The sequence below is a fragment of the Sus scrofa genome, chromosome 4, assembly GCF_054392235.1.
Source record: "Sus scrofa isolate SSC_HxYL_T2T_F1_AM1 chromosome 4, Sscrofa_HxYL_maternal_Yorkshire_Landrace_v2.0, whole genome shotgun sequence".
Classification (NCBI taxonomy): Eukaryota; Metazoa; Chordata; class Mammalia; order Artiodactyla; family Suidae; genus Sus; species Sus scrofa.
In genome coordinates, this window is record NC_139386.1 from 27,971,990 (window position 1) to 27,993,810 (window position 21,821).

Below are 21,821 nucleotides of genomic sequence, written 5' to 3' on the forward strand. Positions count from 1 at the left end.
TGTTATCTTTGGGGAACTTGGTGTTCAGCATCTGTAAAATGGGTTACTGTGAAGACTAAATAGACTAAAGAGTGTAAAATGGCCTGTGTTGGACCTGACACAAAGTAATACCTCAGCAAATGTTAATAATGGCCATTCGTTGCTCTTAAAATAGATATTAGAAATTCCTTACACTTTTTCTATAGGAAAACCCTTACAACTGTCACACAGAACTTATGTTTATTTAAAACAAAATTCTCACGTGTCACCTTCTCCCAGTTCACAGAAAATGAAAGGCGTGCTTGCTGTAGGCAGGCACTGAAAAGGGCATGAATTGACAGCTGTTGGCTTGACAGTGAGGAAAGAGATGGAAAAATATGAAAAAGCAGGCAAAAGACCACTAAAAAGAATAGTGGCCTTTTGAGTGTTTTAGGCTTTAAATGTTTAAATGTTTAATGCAATAATTAATGTTCTAGAAACAGACTGAGTCATTGTGATGGTGGAGTTGGCAGAAAATGATGATGTGTATGAGGACTGGAAAATGTCTTAAGCATTTTAGAGATATTTTCATAGAGTGGAAAAATTGAAATTTTAGTGCTAAAAGAGATTTTGGTTATATGGAAACTTTCTGCAGTCTTTGGCAAAGCAATACTTTTGTAATAGCTTACAGTTTTAATCAAAGTTCTTTCAGCAGCAAAGCCCAGTTTCAGATAAAGGCTTTTATGTATTTCAGATACTGAAAGCCTTATGAAGATAATCTGGAAGAGTATATCAGATGTAATTTGGGCTTGCACAACTCTGAAATTTGGTTAAAAATTGTTTTATCTAATATTTATTGACCCCTGATTGTCCCAAGCAAGATTCCAAGCACTTTACTCATTTAATCCTAGTATTAGTGTGAGAAAGGGATAGCTGGAGAGTGTTATCCCCTATTTTACAGATGAGGAAACTGTGGCATAGGGTTACCCAAGGTCGCACTCTTTGTAAATATATTTTAAACAGGGCAATCTTGCTCCTAACTCTTAACTGTGGCACTCATAAGATCTGACTTCAAAGGAGTATTTTTAATTGTAATAGCTCCCCTAGGAGTGTGAAAATTGAGAAAGATGTGTTGATCTGAGACAGGGAATTTTTTCTTTTTTTCTTTTTTTTTTTTTTTTTGCTTTTTAGGGCCACAACCACGGCATATGGAAGTTCCCAGGCTAGGGGTTGAATTGGAGCTGTAGCCGCCAGCCACAGCCACAGCAACACAGGATCCAAGCTGCATCTGCAACTTACACCACAACTCATGGCAACACCAGATCCTTAACCCACTGAGCAAGCGAACCTTCACCCGTATGGATGCTAGTCAGATTCGCTAACTGCTGAGCCCATGACAGGAACTCCTTTTTTTTTTTTTTTTTTGACGGATTTTTTTTTACTATGTAGAGCCCTATAGATTAGAGAATATAGTCTCTATAAATTATGCTGGCTGTTGCTGATAAAATCAGTGAACCTCAATGTAACTTCAGTGAAATACACAAAGTTGAACGCATGAGGCTATTGGGAGGCAAATCAGTAAAAAAAACCATGAGGATGTGAACATCAAAGGAATGTTAAGGTCTTCAATGCTTTCCACTTAATCATGGACTAGTCCATTCTCTACTCCTCACAATGTTTTATAAGCTGCCCTGAATGTCATTAGCACTTTCATAAACAAAGACCATTAGACTTTGTCAACTTAAACAAGAGCTTTTGCACTGATGCAGAAATGGATCTCTGAAACATGGATCTCTGAAATTTTCTTTCACTTTGGGAGAAAGAATGTTCTCCCAGGATATAGCAGAGAATGTTTTATGGTGAACTGTTGCACTGTCTATCCCTTCTCCCCAGCAGAGACCAGACCAGTGGGAAAAAAGCTCAAATGTGATGAGAGACTTGAGTGTTTATCTTTATGGCAGGGTTACATATTTACTCTCATGCCTTTCTCCTGCCTAAGCTTTTGACGATGCACCCAATCAATGTCATGGTGCCAAATGGTCTGCTAATGGTTTTCCCCTAAGAGTGAGTGAATTATACTCCTCTTCTTCCCAAAGGTGACTGTGTCCAAATCCCAGCTCTACTAGGATATTTTGCATGTACAGTGTTCTAGCTACTGATTTGGGGGCCTGCCAGATGCTTACTAAGTGCTCTAATGTGTTGAGAATGAAGCATTATAGCTTCTCATACATAGCAGCTGCTCCGCAGACCACACACCCACCATTGAACATATTTATCAACTATGAGCATGAGAGAAATAAACCTGGAAACTTCTTTTATACCAAAACCTATAAACCAAGTTATAAATTATGTAGATATATGCTTAAGGTTAGGCTTTTTTGTTGTTTTTTGAGAAGGCTTTCTGAAGAGACTGCATGCACAGAAATGGACTTGATTAAGGAGATGCAGCAAGTATAGCAGTAGCAGCAGCTTGGAGCTCTTCCTGCATCCTGAAGGGGCCCAAGGAATGTCAAGATACCCAGAACCCAGAGGGAGAGAATTTCTAGGCTGCCTATGAAGGGACCATGCACTTTGGTAGCAGAACAAAGCACCTGACAAGAATGGAGGCAGAGGGCTAAGTACCCTGACTTCTCTGTCTTCTTTGTCAGGATAATTTGTTGTGTGACGTTTTGGTGGACTATAGGCTTATTGACAAAACTTATGTGTTGAATAAAAATTACTTAAGTTCATTTGGGTAATTTTAGGAGTTACCATCTTCTACTCCCTGAGCCGTGTCTGAGATCAGCCAAGGAAGGTACTGATAGACAGTCTATGATTACTGCTGTGTGCTTTAAGAAGCTGGCTGCAGTAGGCTTCCATTCCAAGATACATGGGCTAGAATGTTTGTGGCATTGCAGGAAGGTGATCCTTACATATGAATCTAAGGGGCAGCCACCCTCACTTCACCACACATGTTTCTGCTAAACCTCTGTTTGAATCCCAACTGTACATCGATTGACCGACTTTCATTCATTCACTCAACAAATATTTATTAAGCATTTGCTCTCTGCTGACACCATTGCTCCAGGCATGCGAGACAGGGAGTGGAAAAAAACAGACACGATGCCTATTCTCTCCAAGCCTCTGTTTACCATGGGGAGATGGCTGATACCCAAGCAGACAAGATGTGTTCAGATAGTGACAAGTAAAGCAAGGTCACGCTGTAGGCAGTGAGGGGCACAGGGCAGGGAGTGTCTGGGGAGATGACATTTGAGCTGAGAACTTAGTCATATTCCTTCACCCTTGGGAGGCAGCAGGCAAAGCAGTGCGTTAGGAAGGGAAAAGAGGGGTAGCAGGTGAGGACTGTATTGCTATAGCAATATAGTGAGAATATAGTGGCAGGTTTTAAGAGAGACATCATGTATATGTTCAGGATCCTCTGGCTGCCCCATGGAGCTTGGGTTATCAAGAGAGATGAAACTGGAAGCAGGTACATTAAGGAGAAGGCAGTGAAAATGGAGCAAAGTGTAGGGAGACAGTGTATAGACAGAGTTAAGGTCCCACATTTTCCTGCTGAGATTAAAAATGTTTTATTTTATTTGCTAACTATAAACCTTTAGAAAGGGATGAAATGATCAAGAGCTAATAGTTTTTTAAATTCATTTCCTAGTTATTTCTAAGTTAATAAGTTTTTACTCTTATTAACTTAGAAATATGGATTTTTTATTTATAGTTAATATAAAAAGTTATTATCTTGCTCATCCCTAGAGCTGCTTTTCTACTCAGCTGTCTCCTCCAGAGTGAATTATCTTTCCTCCTGCCTAATTTGTTTGCTATAAAGCAGTTTTGAAGTCACGTTTGGTGCTCTCACTGGACATGGTTTTCAAGCCTACAATATGGTGAGGGTATGAGTTAAGTTATTATAAAAGAGAGGTCCCCCAATCCAGGGTTAAAATTAGACAGAAGTTGATCTGTCACTTGTAAAATAGTACATAGGTGTTTCAGTGACCCAGGCTCGTAGGCAGCTATGGCAGGTTGGCTATCCTCTACCAGTCAGAAGGAGGGGGGAAAGTTGCCAGGGGTCATTTTAAGGTCAGGACACAGAAGTGGCACATGTCATTTCCAATTATATCCCAGGACATCTCAATTACCTGGGCACCTGCTATTATGGAATAAGGGGGGAATGGAGGTAGGCATTGGAGGACAACCAGCAGGTTGTCACAACATCCCTGTATAGCACAAGTACAGCTGGTTTTTCTGTTTTCCTGTAGATGCAGCATGAGTATCTGTCACTATCCAAAGCTATTAAGTTACTGAGATCAGTTGGCAAAGAATATGGGTTTTTTCAATCTCTACAACTTAACCATTGACAATTGCTATTTAAAGTGATCTTTAAAAGGCTGGAGGAGTCATACCATGGGAATAATTACAAAACCTGATTTTGAATTTCTTGGCCCCCTTCATTTTAAACAATCCCATCAGTCCTAACTTCTGAAGGCGGCCTCAACTAGCGCTGATAGAGGTCAGTTCAGACTGATGTGTCTTTTTCAAATGGCACTTTTTGTTCAAAGGAGTAATTATAAGTGAGAGCTCTATAATAAGTGGCTTTGGAAAGACTTTAATATAAGGAGGTTTCTTTTCCAAGAGGTAATTGTGGGAGAAGGGTATCTCACTTTGTATTTAGACGTTGAATAGGGTGGATGAGGTCACCTGCAGAGAGGTGGGGGGAAGGGGAGTCAGTGGGCAGAAGATGTAAGGAAATATTTTCTTTTTTTTTTTTTTTTGTTATATAGAAGAACAATTAATGCTTGTATTTCCCAGGGTGCTGAGAGAATCATAAAATATGTTACCTATGTAGCAGGCCTACCTCAGAGATACTGTGAGTTTGGTTCCAGACCACTGCAATAAAATGAATATTGCAATAAAGTGAGTCACATGAATTTTGAAGGGGGTTCCCAGTGCATATAAAAGTTATGTTTACAGTATACTGTGGTCTGTTAAATGTGCAATAACATTATGTCTTAAAAAACAATATACATATCGTGGAGTTCCCACTGTGGTGCAGTGAGTTAATGATCAGGATTGTCTCTGTGGCGTTGCCGGTTGGATTCCTGGCCCAGTGCGCTGGGCTAAGGATCTGACGTTGCCACAGCTGTGGCTTAGATCACAGATCGGCTCAGAATTGATCTCTGGCCTGGGAAATTCCATATGCCAAGGGTGTGGCCAAAAAAGACTAAAATAACAACAACAACAACAAACAAAAAAAAACCCCAAAAAACAGTATACATATCTTAATTTAAAAATACTTTATGCTATAAATAAATTAAAAAATAAATTAAAAAAATAAAAATACTTTATGCTGTAAAATGCAAATCATCATCTGACAACGCAGGATTACCACATACCTTCAATTTGTAAAAAATGCAATATCTGCAAAGCTCAGTAAAACAAAGCACAATAAAACAAGATACACCTGTATATGCATCAAGTAAATCCTGCATGGCACTAAGAGGCAGACGTGCACATTCTTCATCTTTGCAAAAATAGCATTTGGCAAGAAGCTGTGTTTGTAGTGACAATATTTGCCTGGTCTACAGTATGTGCTCAATAAATGATTATCACTGTCATTAAATGAGAGATGAGGAAAGTTTACAAGTAGCACAACTTTAAGGCATTCAAATATTCACTCACCATCTTGTCTGCATTGGTCCTATTTGATTATGGATGCCTTCTTAGAATTATTCTGATATAATGGAGGGCTTTTGTGGAAGCTTAATAAATGTGCTTACTCTAAGCAAACTCCTGTTTAGAAGGTATAGGCCAACAGTTGTCCCAGAGAGCCCTGGATTCCATTTTCTCCCTTCAGAACAACGGATGTCTCCTGTTCCTCTCTCCAGGGAAGCACTGTGAAGTGCCTTGCATATTTAAATAGCTGGAATTCATGAAGTACACCAAGTATTTTCTTCAAAGCATCACATGCTTGCCATTAAATTTAGGAATGTGTGGGGTTTTAACGTAATTTCTTCCTTGCTCTTTGGGATATAATCATTGTAGAAAGACTAAATGTTTTGCTCCATAATTGTCAAAGGATTAGCCTTCACAGTTGTGTAGGCATTTACTTTATTTGACAATTTGGTATTTCCTTAAATGCTTTGTGTCCATTCATGAAGGCAATGGTTTCATTTGAAATGCTGCAGTCACCAGGGAGAAGCTGCTGTGCTCTTCCTGATTGGCCAGCCTCCCCTCTGCCTCCTGTTGCTATGGTGCCCAGCAGAGTAACTTCCTTGCCCTGCACAAGTAGGAGGCTCGGTCTCCATGGATACCCCACTCTGAGACTGTACTCCACAGAGAACTGAGCTGAGCTGCACACACTATATTTCTGCACAAGGTATACTCCAGCCTGTGGTGGGAGGCTGTTTGCAGAGGCAGTGTTTGCCATGAAAGTCTACGGAGCTTCCCTTCTAAGTAAGTCATATTAGTCACAGTAAGTAAATAATTATATTGGATCCCAGAGGATATGCTCTTTGTGTATTTGTATGTGTCAGGTTAGTTGTGGTAGGCTAAAAATGTGGTCAAAAACAAATTTGCAGCTCTGCCTTTCAGATATCCTGAATGTAGAGTCTGGAACTAAACTTTTAAAAATACACACATATATTGTGTTAAATACCCTTTGTCATTTGTGACTCTGCAATTCGAAGCCAAAGCTGAAAAGACTGACTATGGATGATGACATTTTAGAATGCTCTTCTAACTCCAAGCATTACATGCTGCATTTGTAAGTGCAGAGCTTGGCCTTACTCAGTGATGTGCTGTGGGAATAGATGAGCACAGCCACAATTAATGCTAATTGGCACTGCACATAGTTTGCAATGGGCCTCTGTGTAGGTTGACACCCTATGTATTTATTATCAAGAGGGATCTTGCTCATGTGCCAGTTCACCATGGAAATTATTCAGAGACTATCTCTCTGACCAGTTTTCATTTACTTTTCTCACATAGCACTCAGTAGAAATTCTCAAACTCTTCGAGTCCCTGGAATTGGGATGTGGAATAGTTGTCTTTTCATTAAGTTATTTGCTCTAACACTTGCTCTTTACTGTGCATTCCAAGAGCATAAGGGTTGGGTTTGCAGTGTTGTAAAACACAGAAGTCGTCTTAAAGCGATTTTCATCTGCTAGGCAAATGATTAATGCCTGTGGTGTTAAAATTAATTAGTGGAAACAAAAGACTATACACATGGTAACTCAGACTCTAGTTCAATGACTTTAAAATTGTGTACAAGTGGATTTTCAGATTGGCCACTATAGATGGCTGGCATCTAGCAGGTCTACACAAAAAGCGGAACATATACTGTATTGGTATATGAGAGATTCCTTTTTTCTTTTTTTTTTTTTTTTTTTGGTCTTTTTAGTGCCACACCCAGAGGATATGGAGGTTCCTGGGCTAGGGGTCAAATGGGAGCTGTAGCCACTGGCCTGTGCCACAGCCACAGCAACGCCAGATCCAAGGGGCATCTGGGACCTACACCACAGCTCACACAGCAACTCTGGATCCTTAACCCACTGGCGAGGCCAGGGATCGAACTTTCCTCCTCCCGGGTGCTAATCAGATTTGTTTCCACTGAGCCACCACAGGAACTCCGAAAGATTCATTTTTAATCATATAAAAGAGTGAGCACAGAGTAGTATATTGGATTATCATTGCCTCTTATTTTCTGTCCTCATGACTGACCATTCATGCAAAGGGCAACCTGTGTAATGTCATCTCTTCCAACTGTTAGTCATGTTCAATTTTAATTGCCCCAGATGGTGAAAAGGTACCACCCTTGGAGGATATGAATGTACTGTTGGCTCCTCTGGCTTGGACTTTGTCACTGAGGTCAAGCTTTAGGTCATTGCCTTCATATTTTATTAATATAATTTCCACCCATCAAAAGGACAGCAGATGAATAAAGGTTCATGATGAACTCTGTAGTAATCATGGTTCTGGAGACCTAGAAACAATGTCCATGACACTTTCCCCAAAGTTTTTCACCAAATTAGTATTATAAGGCTCCATTTGCCTTTTCCAGTGTGTCTTGTGATAAATTCTCCTGTCCATCTCTGAAAACCAGCATAGTATGGGATTTTTTTTTTCAAATTCAAAATATCAGAAATTCCTCTCTGTTTACTCATGTGTCCAGTGGAATAATAATAGTGCCTATAACATAAGGCTGCTTTGAAAATTCAGTGACATCGTCAATGACATACACCAAATTGTCACTGCTGTTGCGTTAGGATTCCTCTAAGCATCGTCATCATCATTTTTACAGTGCCTTCTAGTTAAGGGAGGCTGTAGCTAATAGCTTGAACAATTCTTTGGTTTGATTCCACTCAGCTTATCAGATTTCCTAGCAAATACCTACTAAGAACTTAAATATGTGCTTGGTTTTCTGATGGGACTTATGGCATTTAATGTACTTGAAAAGCTAGCTAACAAAACAAAACATGAGATACACAGTGATTTTATCTTTTCACATGTGTGGGTTTCTGTTTTTGTTAAGTGGCTATATCTATATCTATATAATAAAAATGTTTCCCAATTCATTTTGCTGCCACTAATGAGTATGTAGGATTCCACAGCAGATATGTAAGATAAAAGGGACTGGGCCACTAGCATAAGTCTAGTTAATATTTGTAACTTGTATTAAAAATTGAGGCATTTAGGAGTTCCCGTTCTGGCTCAGTGGTTAACAAATCCAACTAGGAACCAGGAGGTTGCAGGTTTGATTCCTGGCCTCACTCAGTGGATTAAGGATCTGGCGGTGCTGTGAGCTGCATTGCTGTGAGCTGTCGTGTAGGCCAGAAGCTACAGCTCCAATTAGACCCCTAGCCTGGGAACATCCATATGCTGTAGGTGTGGCCCTAAAAAGACAAAAGACAGAAGACAAAAAAAAAAAAAAAAAAAAAAAAAGACGAAAGATGTGGCATTTAAAAATCTAGAGACTGAATTTTATTAAGCTTACTTTTTGTTGTTCAGAGAGCAGAAAATGATACATTTTGAAAAGAGAGCAGTTTCATCAAGTTGAAAGTTTGGGGAATGAAGGGAGAGGAAGAGATGGGAAATGATTGATTAATCTGTATAAAAATAGGCCCCATGCTGGGATTTTTCTTTTTGCACTAATCCTGTATGACATCTGAACCAAGAAAAATATAAAGCCAATGCCATATGTGCAGAGCCTGCTGGTGCTGATTTTAAAACGCATGGAGTTGACCCAGATAATATTTTGCAGCTTTATTTTTATTGCAATGTCATTTTCATTTTTCATTTCTTCTTTCTGGCATGTTCTCTTCTTTCCATCTGTTTGCCCTGGAAAGGATGTGGCATGTGGAACAAGGACTATACCAATTCGCTTGAGTGGGAAAAAAAGGGGAAGGACATTTGTAGGATGCGATTTAAAATGAAGTCTCTAGATGCTGGGAATTTGGGACTCAGTGTCGGTCCAAACACAGCTAAATATATTCTGCTGAATATGATTGCAGATGCAGCATCATTCAGATAATCAAGCTAGAGTAAGTCTTCTCTTACAGTGTTTCAAGGCAAAAATTAAATCCTTAGCCACATCCCCACCAGCATGGTGACCTTTTTATCTGTATGATACTGGCCTGTGACCAAAATAATGCCCCACTTTCTTATCCATTGTTATCAGCCGGACAGGCTCATGCTCTGACTGTGCACAATTTGTCGAGTGTTCGCTAGGTCCTTGGTCCTGCTGTCATGAGTCGAGGATCACATCCTTTTATTGGCATCTGAGGTGTATTCTGAGATCTCAGTTGACAGTTCTGTTTGCCAAGTCCTCTTTCATCCGAGGGAGGGAGTTTGTGGCAGTTTCAGAGGGAGGCATGTTCCCTTGTCTTGTGCGGCAGCAACACTGTTCAGGGAAACTGGATCTTCCGGCATCTTTGGCTTCTTGTGCTCACCCCTGTGGCGGAGATAGGCAGGCTCTGCAAACCTCGCCAGGAAGATCTGATTTCTGCCCAGGCGACTGGCGGGCCTGACTGTTCTTGAGAGCTGAAGGCTCTGCCTGACCCTGATACTGGGTTACTGCATGGCCTCCAATGCTTTTCCCCTCATCATTGGTGGAAGAAGTGAGGGATCCACGCTGAGACAGCTCAGTGTGTAGAGAGTAGTGGTTCAGGATGTGTGCCCGGAGAGCTCCTGTTCCGCTGAGACCAGACGTGCCAAGCACAGGGAAGGTATTTCCTCCGTGCAAAGCTGGGGAAATCTTAAGTTTGGGGTGGGATTCTCCCGCTTAGCATTTCCACTCTTCCTTTTTCCTACAGTCTCAGCCACCATTTCACAGACTTGAACCGAGTATTGCTACTCACATGTTTTTTTCAACAACTATTTGTCGATATGCCAGGCATGGGGATACAACAGTAAATCAGAGGCTCTGTGTGCATATGTGATGTAACAGGTTTCTGGGGGAAGTACACAGAGGGAGGATGATGGTGGAACTCAGACTTTGGGGTTCTGGGAAGGGTTCCAGGGGAGGCAGTGCTATATTGACACTTACAAAGGGTAAAACCAGACTTTTTAGTGCAGACACTTTGGGATCTGAACTTTACATGCCATTCTTATTAATTTCAGTATTATGTTCTTCCTCAGAGGCTTTTGCAAATTTTATTGCTACGATTCCCATGTTATAGTTAACACTTTTTTTTTTTAGATGGCTCTTTCATCTACTAGGATGTGATCTTCTTTAGCACGTAGACCATGTTTTTTTCCTTCCTTCCTCCCTTCCTCCGTCTCTCCCTCCCTTCCTTCCTTCCTGCCTTCATTGTATTTTTTATTCGAAATTTATTACTGCTGCCTTCTTTATTTCTTTTTAAATATTAGGTATATAACATAGTGCAGATAAAGAACAGATATATAAGTGATGCAGTGTGACAATAAGGCAAACGGTGACCCACCTTCCACTTTGAGAACCACCACCACCGACGCTGCCTGCATGCTGTCCCAGATCCCCGTGTCTGCCCTTCCTCAGAAGTAACCACCATATTTAAATGTGTATTTTAGCAGCTCCTTACCCTTTAAAAATGATTTCTGTAACCTTAGGTATGTGTCCCTAAAAATATGTTAAGAGGACAAAGGTACAATTTAAACATGGAACCATTTACCTTTGGGCTGTCTGTAATTAGTATGGTGCCTAGAACTTAGAAGGCCCTCAGAGAAGGTCGTCGCTCGATATTTGTGAACAAATGGATATGCCCTTCTAGAGCCTAGAAGACATTTCCAGTATCACCAAGGAGATCATTGGAATTCAATCTGAATGGGTTTGTTCCTTTTGAGCCCTGTTGGTTTTGTCTCTTTGGTTTTGTCTCACAGAAGTGAGTAACATATGATTTGATTGTTTGGAAATACTTCTAAATTACCATTTCCTATTTATCCTCTTCGCTTTGCTGCCATGCAGACACTCTCCAGTGGTCTGAAAGAGAGTGGCCTTAATATTTTTGTAGGAGTCTTCTGTGCTTTTCATTCCATTTTAGTTTTTCTTAAAACATTGTGGAGTGGGAAGGAGAGAGGTGGAGCAACTAGAGAACATTGAGTCCAATTGAATTAAAAGTTAACTTGTGTTGGGGGTGCGGCAGAGTAGTTAGGCAAGCAAAGGGTTGGCCAGGGAACAACGCACTCTGTGCCAGATGTCACTTTGAGTTGAGATCCTGGGGAAGGTTCCTTTAAACAAGTCCATGGAAATGCAGACTGTAATCCGATGGTGAATGAGCTTCTTTCTTTTTAAATGCTCTGAGCCACGCAAGAATCAGCAGAGGGGGTTTTCACGGGGACATTCAAAAACACTCTTTTCAGAAGCTTGAGCATTTAAATAGTTTTCAGGGGGTGACGCAATAGTCCAAAGTGATGTGCAGAGTTTGCTGGCTTGCAGGGTGTCTTGTCTGTGCAGTGAGCACCTAGCTCCCGAGGCACGGTGAGATCACGGTGCTCCATTGAGGTCCCCTCCCCAGGAGGTGCCAGGTGCCAGTGGCCTTGAACAGTTGTCTCAGGGCGAGAGTGCAGGGCTGTTCCACCTGCCTTGCACCTGCTTTCCTCCCAGCCTGTCCCTCATCCAGAAATTCTCTCTGTTGTGTTGCCAGGCTTTCTCCTGGAAAGATTTCCATGATACTTCATTATTCCCTACCTCCCCGAGTCTCACTTTAGTTCCTTGAACACATGTCTGCATTAAACCCCACGAGGCCTTCCATTGTTCTGTTTGCTTTTGTTCCAACACTCTGTACAGATGCCAGAAATTGCCAGAATTTACCCAGCTTGTTTATTTTTATTGACATTTATACTTGCAAATCAAAAATATTTGCATTAAAGATGGATGACACAGTGATCAATGTAGCATTGATCTGAGAGCATCTCAATCCATTCTGATTAGATTATTCAATTTTTCACATTGTCCTCGGGCCATGCAAGAGACATTTTTTCCTTTCATTTGACTAATTCCTGCTTTGTTTTTCTGCTCTTTGGTTGTATGGAAGACGTGTATCGCCATTCAATTGTGCTCCACTGCAGTCAAGATGTGGTGTCTCTTACTGTTGAACGTACTTTGTGCTTTCCCTTTTTAAAATCCCTTTGTTCACCTGGAGTTTTAAGTGACATTGAACCTATGCAGTTAATTTTGTGAACCTAGGAGCTATGTGGAAAGGGCTCTTGCCCCCTTACCATACAGCCCCCCTCCTCACTGGGATAGTCACTGCCTGCCCCTGCAGCCTCCAATCCCTCCTCCAGATACTGCTGCCTCAAGATCTCCCGAAAGCCTCACCGTTCATATGAACATCCTGTTCAGAACCCTCCGTGGCTCCCTCTTGTCTTCAGAGTAAAAGTCCTCAGCACAGCTTTGCATTCTTCAGCTCTCTTTCTATAGCTCCCCTTTTTTGGCTGTGTTTTCTCCTCTGATCACTATACTCCAACCAAAGCATATTCAGTATATTCTGAATAATTCTGAATATGCCCTGCATTCTCCTTCATCTGGGTTTCAGTTCGTCCCACCCCCTTCAGCAAGGGTCCCCTCCCTCCCGCACCCCAACACTTGGTTATTCTCCTTGCTGCTGAAGGCCCATCTCTTCCACTTCCACGATGTAGTCCCTGCCCTCTTCCTCTGCAGCCCCTTAGTGACCTCTCCCTGGTTTACACTGAACATGTCCTCTCATATCCTAGCTGTTTGTCTCTGAAGCACCTCTCCTCCTAAAAGGAGCCTGAACACCTGCACTGGACTTCTCCATGTTCCCCCACCCACCCACCCCCAGAGCCTTACTTAGCATGTGCACAGCTCAACACGTATTTGAAATGGACTGAATTGAATGCTACCATCTTGGTTTCCAGTTCTTAGATCTTTGTGAATTCTGGGGACAAGGTCCCAAGCAGAGTGGACAAAAAAGAAAGCCACCTCTGGAGTCAGGCCACCTCTGCTGGTACCAGCTCTGTGACTCAGGGAAAGGCTCATTGCCCCCCAGAACCTCAGTTTCCTCTTCTACACCCTGTATGTTTTTAGAACATATGTCTTTAGAGGAAAGAAAATCGCAGACATAGAGTTCTTGACGAAGCAGGCTTTTAGTACACAGCGGCTAGCAATGTTAGCATCTGACAGGCGTCTGTTGTATTAGTTATTCCTTCAAGGCTTGTGTAATCTCTAGTCTGCTCTCAGCACTGGGCCATCCATGTTTTCATTCATGTCATTAATAAAGCATGTTAAATAGGATAAGGGCAAGAATGGAGCCAGGTGACACATTACTAGAGATTTCCCTTGAGGTTGGCAGGCGATCCATTAGTCAACATCGTTTGGGTACTGAACTGTGCTGTCATCCAGCACACATGTCAGCCTTGTTCATAAGACTTTCCTAAGTGTTGTGACTAAATGCCTACTGAATTCCAAGTAGCTGATTTATGTGGTGGCCCCAAACCATAACTCTATCAGAAAAGGAAGTGAGAAATGTTTCTTTATATCTGGTTCTTAGTGAACACTTGCTGGCTCCTACTTGTCTTATTAAGGGACCTTTCCTACAATTTTACTGAAGATCAACATGAAACCTAACAGTTTGTGATTTCCAAAATTTATCTTTTCCTCTGCTTTGATGACTTTTGTACTTTTTGTTCATCTGCAGCTGACCTCCTCTCTTCCTTTATAATGTCTCAAAATTGGTGGTATTTCCACAATTGTATCTCTAAGGTTTTTTTTGTTTTGTTTTGTTTTTTTTTTTTATTTTCCCACTGTACAGCAAGGGGGTCAGGTTATCCTTACATGTATACATTACAATTACAGTTTTTCCCCCACCATTTCTTCTGTTGCAACATGAGTATCTAGACATAGTTCTCAATGCTATTCAGCGGGATCTCCTTGTAAATCTATTCTAGGTTGTGTCTGATAAGCCCAAGCTCCCGATCCCTCCCACTCCCTCCTCCTCCCATCAGGCAGCCACAAGTCTCTTCTCCAAGTCCATGATTTTCTCTTCTGAGGAGATGTTCATTTGTGCTGGATATTAGATTCCAGTTATAAGTGATATCATATGGTATTTGTCTTTGTCTTTCTGGCTCATTTCACTCAGGATGAGATTCTCTAGTTCCATCCATGTTGCTGCAAATGGCATGATGTCATCCTTTTTTATGGCTGAGTAGTATTCCATTGTGTATATATACCACATCTTCCGAATCCAATCCTCTGTCGATGGACATTTGGATTGTTTCCATGTCCTGGCTATTGTGAATAGTGCTGCAATGAACATGCGGGTGCATGTGTCTCTTTTAAGTAGAGCTTTGTCCGGATAGATGCCCAAGAGTGGGATTGCAGGGTCATATGGAAGTTCTATGTATAGATTTCTAAGGTATCTCCAAACTGTTCTCCATAGTGGCTGTACCAGTTTACATTCCCACCAACAGTGCAGGAGGGTTCCCTTTTCTCCACAGCCCCTCCAGCACTTGTTATTTGTGGATTTATTAATGATGGCCATTCTGACTGGTGTGAGGTGGTATCTCATGGTAGTTTTGATTTGCATTTCTCTTATAATCAGGGATGTTGAGCATTTTTTCATGTGTTTGCTGGCCATCTGTGTATCTTCTTTGGAGAAATGTCTATTCAGGTCTTTTGCCCATTTTTCCATTGATTGGCTTTTTTGCTGTTGAGTTGTATAAGTTGCTTATATATTCTAGTGTATCTCTAAGTTTTTTTAGTGCCTTTCCTCCTTCATTCAGTAAACATTCTTCTAAGTCTGTTCTAGGCACTGTTCTAGGCACTGTGCTGGGTTTGAGGGACGTAGTGATGAACAAGACAGGTCTTCTCAGACTGTATGTTTTCTGCATATTAAATTTGGGGCTGAAAATTTGAGTTTCAAGAGATTTAGGCGTTTGGGGAGTCCCTGCTGTGGTAAAGTGGGTTAAGCAGAAATGAATCCGACTAGGAACCATGAGGTTGTGAGTTCCATCCTTGGCCTCACTCAGTGGGTTAAGGATCCAGTGTTGCGGTGAGCTATGGTGTAGGGCACAGACACGCTCAGATATGATGTTGCTGTGGCTGTGACGTACCCCAGTGGCTACGGCTCAGATTAGACCCCTAGCCTGGGAACCTCCATGTGCCACGGGTGCGGCCCTAAAAACCAAAAAAAAAAAAAAAAATTTCAACTGCAAAATCTCAGGTCACTTTGGAGGCACAGGTTGAATCCCTGGCCCAGTACAGTGGATTAAAGGATTTTGCCATTTAAAAAAAAAAAAAAAATTTAAAGGGATTTAGGCATATGGGATGTACAGAGAAGGGAGGGAATATTTATCCTAACTGTAAATAACACCAGCCTGTCCACCCAACCAGAGAGGGGAGAAAGACGAAGGTAACTCAGAGAGCCTTTCAGGAGCCATTGCCAAATACTGAGAATGGAGGAGCTTTTTTTTTTTTTTTTTTCTTTTTAGGGCTGCACCTTTGGCATATGAAAATTCCAAGGCTAGGGGTCGAGTCAGAACTGCAGCTGCCAGCCTACGCCACAGACATGGCAACGCTGGATCCAAGCTGCATCTGTAACCTATGCAGCAGCTTGCAGCAATGTTGAATCCTTAACCCACTGAGTGAGGCCAGGGATCAAACCAGGGGGGTTCTTAACCTGATGAGCCACAACGGGAACTCCCTGGAGGAATTTTCAATTTTGTGAAATCTTTCAAGGCCATGGCAGGTACTGTGTGTTAAATGCTACAGTGGACACTGGGATTCAGTAATGGAAGAGCCCTCAAGGAGCTGACAGGGTGCTGGGACATTGCAAAGGGTAACAGTGCAATGAGATAAATGATTGTTAAAATTCTGGGTGGGGTGAGAGCAGAAAGGAAAGGCTTCTAATCGCTTTCCCAAAGGAATTAAAGGTCAAGGCTCACCTGAGACCTGAAGAACAGGTGGTAGTTAGCCAGATCCAGAGGGACAGGAAAATAACCCAGGTAGAGGGAACTGCTTGTGTGAACACTGAGAGTCTAGCAATTGCTGTGCTGCCTTCCGGAAATGTTGAATGTTCCCCCAGCCAGGGGAGCAGTTGTGGCAAGCGGGAGAGATTATGAAGGGCTTGTAAATCATGCTGTGGAGTTTGGACTTTATCTTAAGGACACGGGCACCATTAAAGGGTTTCAGCAGGGGAATCACCTAATGAGATTGATGCTCTGGAGCAGCGTGGAAGATGAAGTGCTCGGGGCTGCACCGAGCAGCTGGGACAGTGTGTGTCTGCGTCATAATCCCGGTGAGAAATGATCATGGCCTGGGGTGGAGCATTCAGGAAGAGGAGAAACAGAGTTATTATAGGCAGATTTAAGTAGATGGCTGCACCCTCTAGTTAAATATTGAAAACCAGAGCTGTTTATGGTAGTGGTGCTCAAACATGAGTGTTCATAAAAGATCACCTGGGCGTTTGTAAAAACGTGTTATAGGAATGACTGAGGAAATATCAGTGGGTAGATCTGGGGTCTGAGTCAGGAATCTGTGTTTTCAGCAAGTATCCAGCTGACACTGATGTAGTTGGCCCTCAAAACCCCCCAGTTGATTAGATATTTTTAAATGACAGGTTTTTTTCAGTGTATTTGTTAATGTTTCATTTAAGAATGAAGATTCGGTCCTATTATTTTTGTTGAAAATAGTGAATAGTTTAGCCCCAAGGGTTCATGGGCCAAAAAAAAAAGCTGTTCTCCTGGCTAGTGGCTAGCACGGTCTGTGTTCACTAATTACTCTCTGGTAAGGGATGCAGAGCCGAGGGTGATAATCTTATTAAGGCGCTTGCTGCAGATGGTCTGTAAATGAATTCTCAAAGGTTTCAGCAAGCCCATTGCAAGCAAACAACCACTTATGTAGAAAATAAAATTTCCCCAACTTCTGAAATTTCGGGCAAGTGTACATTCTTAGTGTTCAAAGCATTTTTTTTTTTTTCCTGTTTTGGCTGCATCCCCACCCCTACCCCCACCAGTGGTAGACTCCAAGCCTCACCTGCAACCTATACCATAGCTGCAGCAATGCTGGATCCTTAACCCACTGCACCACAGCAGGAACTCCCTCAAGGCATATTTTGATGCACTTATTGTTGTGGATAGGTAGTTCTCAAGCCTAAATGCCCACCTTCAGATCTCAATTTCACTGTGTACACGCTATGTAACCTTGAGAAAGTTACCTGTTCTCTCCTGTCATCTGTAAAATGGGAGTAAAACTGTACTTGTCTCATAGGCTCGATGTGAGGATTAAATGAGAATACATGTTAAAGCACGTTGCACAGTGCGTGACCTTACTAAGCCACTTCTGACCATTACTGACAGAAGCAACCTGATCTGTAATAAACTCATCCCTTGTATTCGAGTTTCATCATGTAGTAAACTCTCCACCTTCTTATTTAAGTCATGGTACTTAAAAAAACAAACAAACAAAAACACTTTTATGGTGCCTATATGCAAGAATGCTTAGAGACACCTGGTGTTTAATAACACATAATAAACAGGCCAGTAATAATGAGGAATATTAATGTACTTTTACAACAGTCCCCACTATGTCCCTGAATCCTGGCAATGGTCCCATGCAGGAGGCATGGGATCCCTTTTCCTTACTTTTTGGAGTGAGGAAACTGAGGCATAAAGAGGTGAATCTGTTGTCGAGGTCACACTGTCGTTAAGTGAAAGATCGTATATTTTCTCTCGGAACCCAGCAATGCTAGAATCTGCTTTCAACGACAGCTGTTAAATTCGTTTTGTCAGTTATGTGAAGCATGGTTAGTAACACTCTGTGTTATGCCAAGTAAGAAACAGATTCATTTTGAATGTGAAATATATAAAAATGATCCCCAAAATGTATGCTATAGCGCACAGCTATATTTTAAATCACAGTCAAGCCTGCTGCGCTGTTTCTCAGGGGCAGCCATTCAGGAAGTAGATCTCAGTCAGAGGGTATGTTCAAACTTTGGTGTTCAGATACCTGAAGGGTTTGTGAAAACACAGATTCCTGAGCATCACCCCTGCCTGGTCTGGGGTAGGGTCTAGAATATGATTTTTTTTTTTTTTTTGGCTGTGCTCACATCATGTAGAAGATCCTGGGTCAGGGATTGAACCCCTATCGCAGCAGTGACCCAAGCCACAGCAGTGATAATGCCGATCCTTAACCTGCTGAGCCACCAGGGAACTCCTAGAACATACATTTCTGACTGATAAGTTCCCAGGTGGTGCTGCTGCTGCTGCTGCTTTGGGACCCCACTTTGAGAACCACGGTCTTAGAGGAATGAGATGATTGGTGACTTTCAGGGCAGAGAATGTTTAAAATCAACCTATAATTGTCTGATCTGCTCCACAAATCTAGTTATTTTAATTCACAAAGACATTTTGAAGCGACCGAATGTCAGCTCTCTAACATTGTGGATGCTTAGATGCAAATCAGGAGAGGGACATCTCTACTTTGGTTTTAACGTTTCTAAAACAGGGCAGTTACTGTGTAATAAAGAGCCTCTTATGCAGTAGTACCCCTTCCCTAAAACAGTGGCACCTGGTTTAAAACTCAGATATTTCTTTCACCTGTGGCTCAAACCCAGCGTTTGTTCTTAGAACTCGGTGCTTAAACAAGCTGTGGGCTGCGTTAAGCCACCAGCTGTCCCCCTTCCTCCACCCTTGGAGGGACAAGGGTTTCCTCCCTCAGTGGAGTTATATGCTTAGTCCAATAACTCTGAGTCAGCTTCTTGTGTCCATGGGCTGGTCTCATTGCCAAAGCTAGGGGGCAACGTTATGGAAGCCAGACCCAACAGGACGTAGGTAACTCTTGAAATTTCTCAGGTCAGAATGACACTGAGACAAAGGGTCACCTTGGTATGCTGGATTCTAAAATTAGGAGAGAGTAAAGTGGAGAGTCTAGCTTTTTGTTTGATTCTTGATTCTCCATAGCAATGAGAGGGACAGGGATTTAAAGACATGTGTAGAACAAATAACCCACAGAGCATTTCTTTTTGTACATGGAATATTCTTTTGATTTTTTCCCCCCTTTGGAAGACTTGAGCCTCTGGCAATGCAAATAGATGTTTATCAAAATGGAAAACTTTATTAGATGAGTAGCCGGAATAAACCCAAGTCATTTTCTCATCGTCAGAAGAATGAAGAAATAAATTATGGTATAAGTCATTGGTGGAGTAGTATAGCAGTCAAGTGAATGTACTACAACTATATGGAGAATTTTAGCAGTGTAACTTTGGGTGATAATTATCCCAAATATTGTATATATCATGATGACCTGTTTATTAAAAAGTGAAAAATAGAACAAGAACAAAAATCTGCCTTGTAGTAATACATAGAGATATGATCATAATTTGTGAAAATGAAAGCCAAGAAATGGAGAACTGGGGACAGGATAAAGTAGATGTAAGTTAGTATCAACATTCTAGTTATGGTAATAGTAAGTGTGAAGAAATAAACAAAAATATAAATAGATAAACAAACCAGTTTGTAAATAAAGGTAGTCTTTCATGGAGTTCCCATCGTGGCTCAGTGGAAACGAATCTGACTAGTATCCATGAGAACACAAGTTTGATGCCTGGCCTTGCTCAGAGGGTTAAGGATCCAGCGTTGCTGTGAGCTGTGGTATAGGTCACAGATGCGGCTCGGATCTCGCATTGCTGTGACTGTGGTGTAAGCCTGCTGTTGTAACTCCGATTCAAGCCCTAGCCTGGGAACTTCCATATGCCACGAGTGTGGCCCTAAAAAGACAAAAAAAAAAAAAAAAAAAAGATAGTGTGCCAGTGATGAGTGTGTGCCAGGAACCAAGGAATTTGAATAATCCAATCCTCTGCATCCAAGACTCATATTTAAATGTGGGGAGTGAGTAAGAAAATAGCTTTCTGGGTTGCAGAGCAGATAATTCAAGGTGGCTCTCTAGGTCCACGCTTAGGTTTCAGGAAGCACTATGTGACCTAAAGTCTTGGCTACTTTCTCCCATTTCTTGTCTCAGTAGGAATATCTTATAAATAGAGATCACTAAGGAAGGTGGGGCTCAGTAGACCATCAAAGATCGTCAGTTGAGTCACTTCAGACAAAATTAAGGCTGTAATATCCCTGGAGTAGGAAAGCATGTTTTCTCTTCTTTTATATCCACCTCTGTGAGAAAAGTCACACATTTACATGTTTTCCCATAGAAACAAAGGCAGACATTTTACAAATTCAAAAGATTGGTGTGTCTAGTAAAACTCTGAAGCTTAAGAAGAATTTTTAACTGGCCTGGTTTGTTAATTTTTTTTTTTTTTTAGGGCCACACCCATGGCATATGGAAGTTCCCAGAGCTGCAGCTGCCAGCCTACACAACAGCCACAGCAAAGCAGCTCAGGATCTGAGCTGTGTCTGTGACCTATACCACAGCTCACGGCAATGCCAGATCCTTAACACACTGAGCAAGGCCAGGGATCAAACCGAGGTCCTTGTGGATACTAGTCAGGTTCATTACCACTGAGCCACAACGGGAACTCCTAACTGGCCTGTTTCTAAATTGCCTTTCTTGCCTCATTCCTGCTGTTGCTTCTCCTCCCCCAGTGCTGTGTTTCCAGGTATTGTCCACTTCACGCCACGCCTGCCACAGCCTGGATAGGGGTGAATGGTTTCAAGAGGTAGCTAGCTCACTGAGCTCCTCCAGGGACTCTTAATCCTTCCAGCAGGAAATAGTATTTTCCTTTGTTGACCTCTTTTAGCACCTAATTTATTTCTTTCTGAAGACAGGGTCAGCACCTCAACCTGACATTTGCCAGGTGTGTAAAGAGCTTCGCAGCATCCAGATATGAACTGATGACATCTCACCCTTGTGAAGGTGTCTCCCCAATGCGTTTTGTGACCCCCCCAGGCCCTACGAGAAAGTTCCATGATTAGCTCTCAGTTGTTGAGTGTGCTTGAGGCTTTCCCATGAAATTGGAGAGTTCAAGTCGATACACAGCCCAGGTCTGAGGATTTATTCATTGATTTATAATCTGAAAGGAGGAGGAAGAATCTTTATCCTCACGCCCCACCCCTGTCAGAATCTTCTTTGGTTTGTTTATTTTTTTGCTTGTTTTGAATCCTTGCTTGCCCTTCACACCCCACGCCACAGCCTCACCTCACTCCTGGTCTCCGCTGCAGGTCTTCCCTGATTTTGGCCTTTCATGTGTTGGGATCCAGATGTGGTTCAGTAAAGGTGATGGTGAGAAGAAAAATAAAAATAATAGCAATATTTAAAAATGTTTACAGCATGCTCAGCACTGCTTTTCACGTGCTTTATGCACGTTAATTTACATAATCCTTACAACAACTCTGCAAGAGACATACTATTATTCTCCTTCCGTAGCAGACGGTGAGGCCAGAGAGGCTAAGTGCCTTTCCTGAGGCTGCACCGCTAGTAACTGAAGCTCTTA

At 41.9% G+C, this 21,821-nt stretch overlaps 1 protein-coding gene and 1 long non-coding RNA gene across 17 annotated transcripts in view; both read left to right on the forward strand.

Annotated features, from left to right (window-relative positions):
* The window catches only part of SYBU (syntabulin), a 79,832-nt gene that overhangs the window by 34,521 nt on the left and 23,490 nt on the right, over positions 1–21,821 (forward strand). The window contains exon 1 of one of the 16 annotated variants that reach the window (XM_085021050.1): positions 6,264–6,402. The exons of the other annotated variants lie outside the window; for them this stretch is intronic. Within the exon in view, the coding sequence (XP_084877176.1) occupies positions 6,375–6,402 (28 nt within the window). The 5' untranslated portion in view covers positions 6,264–6,374. Of the gene's footprint in view, positions 1–6,263; positions 6,403–21,821 lie in introns of those variants that run through there. 16 annotated transcript variants of the gene reach the window in all.
* LOC146403736 (uncharacterized) lies at positions 14,153–19,871 on the forward strand. Its single transcript, XR_014842999.1, has 2 exons — positions 14,153–15,381; positions 16,032–19,871. It is a non-coding gene; the product is annotated as an uncharacterized LOC146403736 (long non-coding RNA).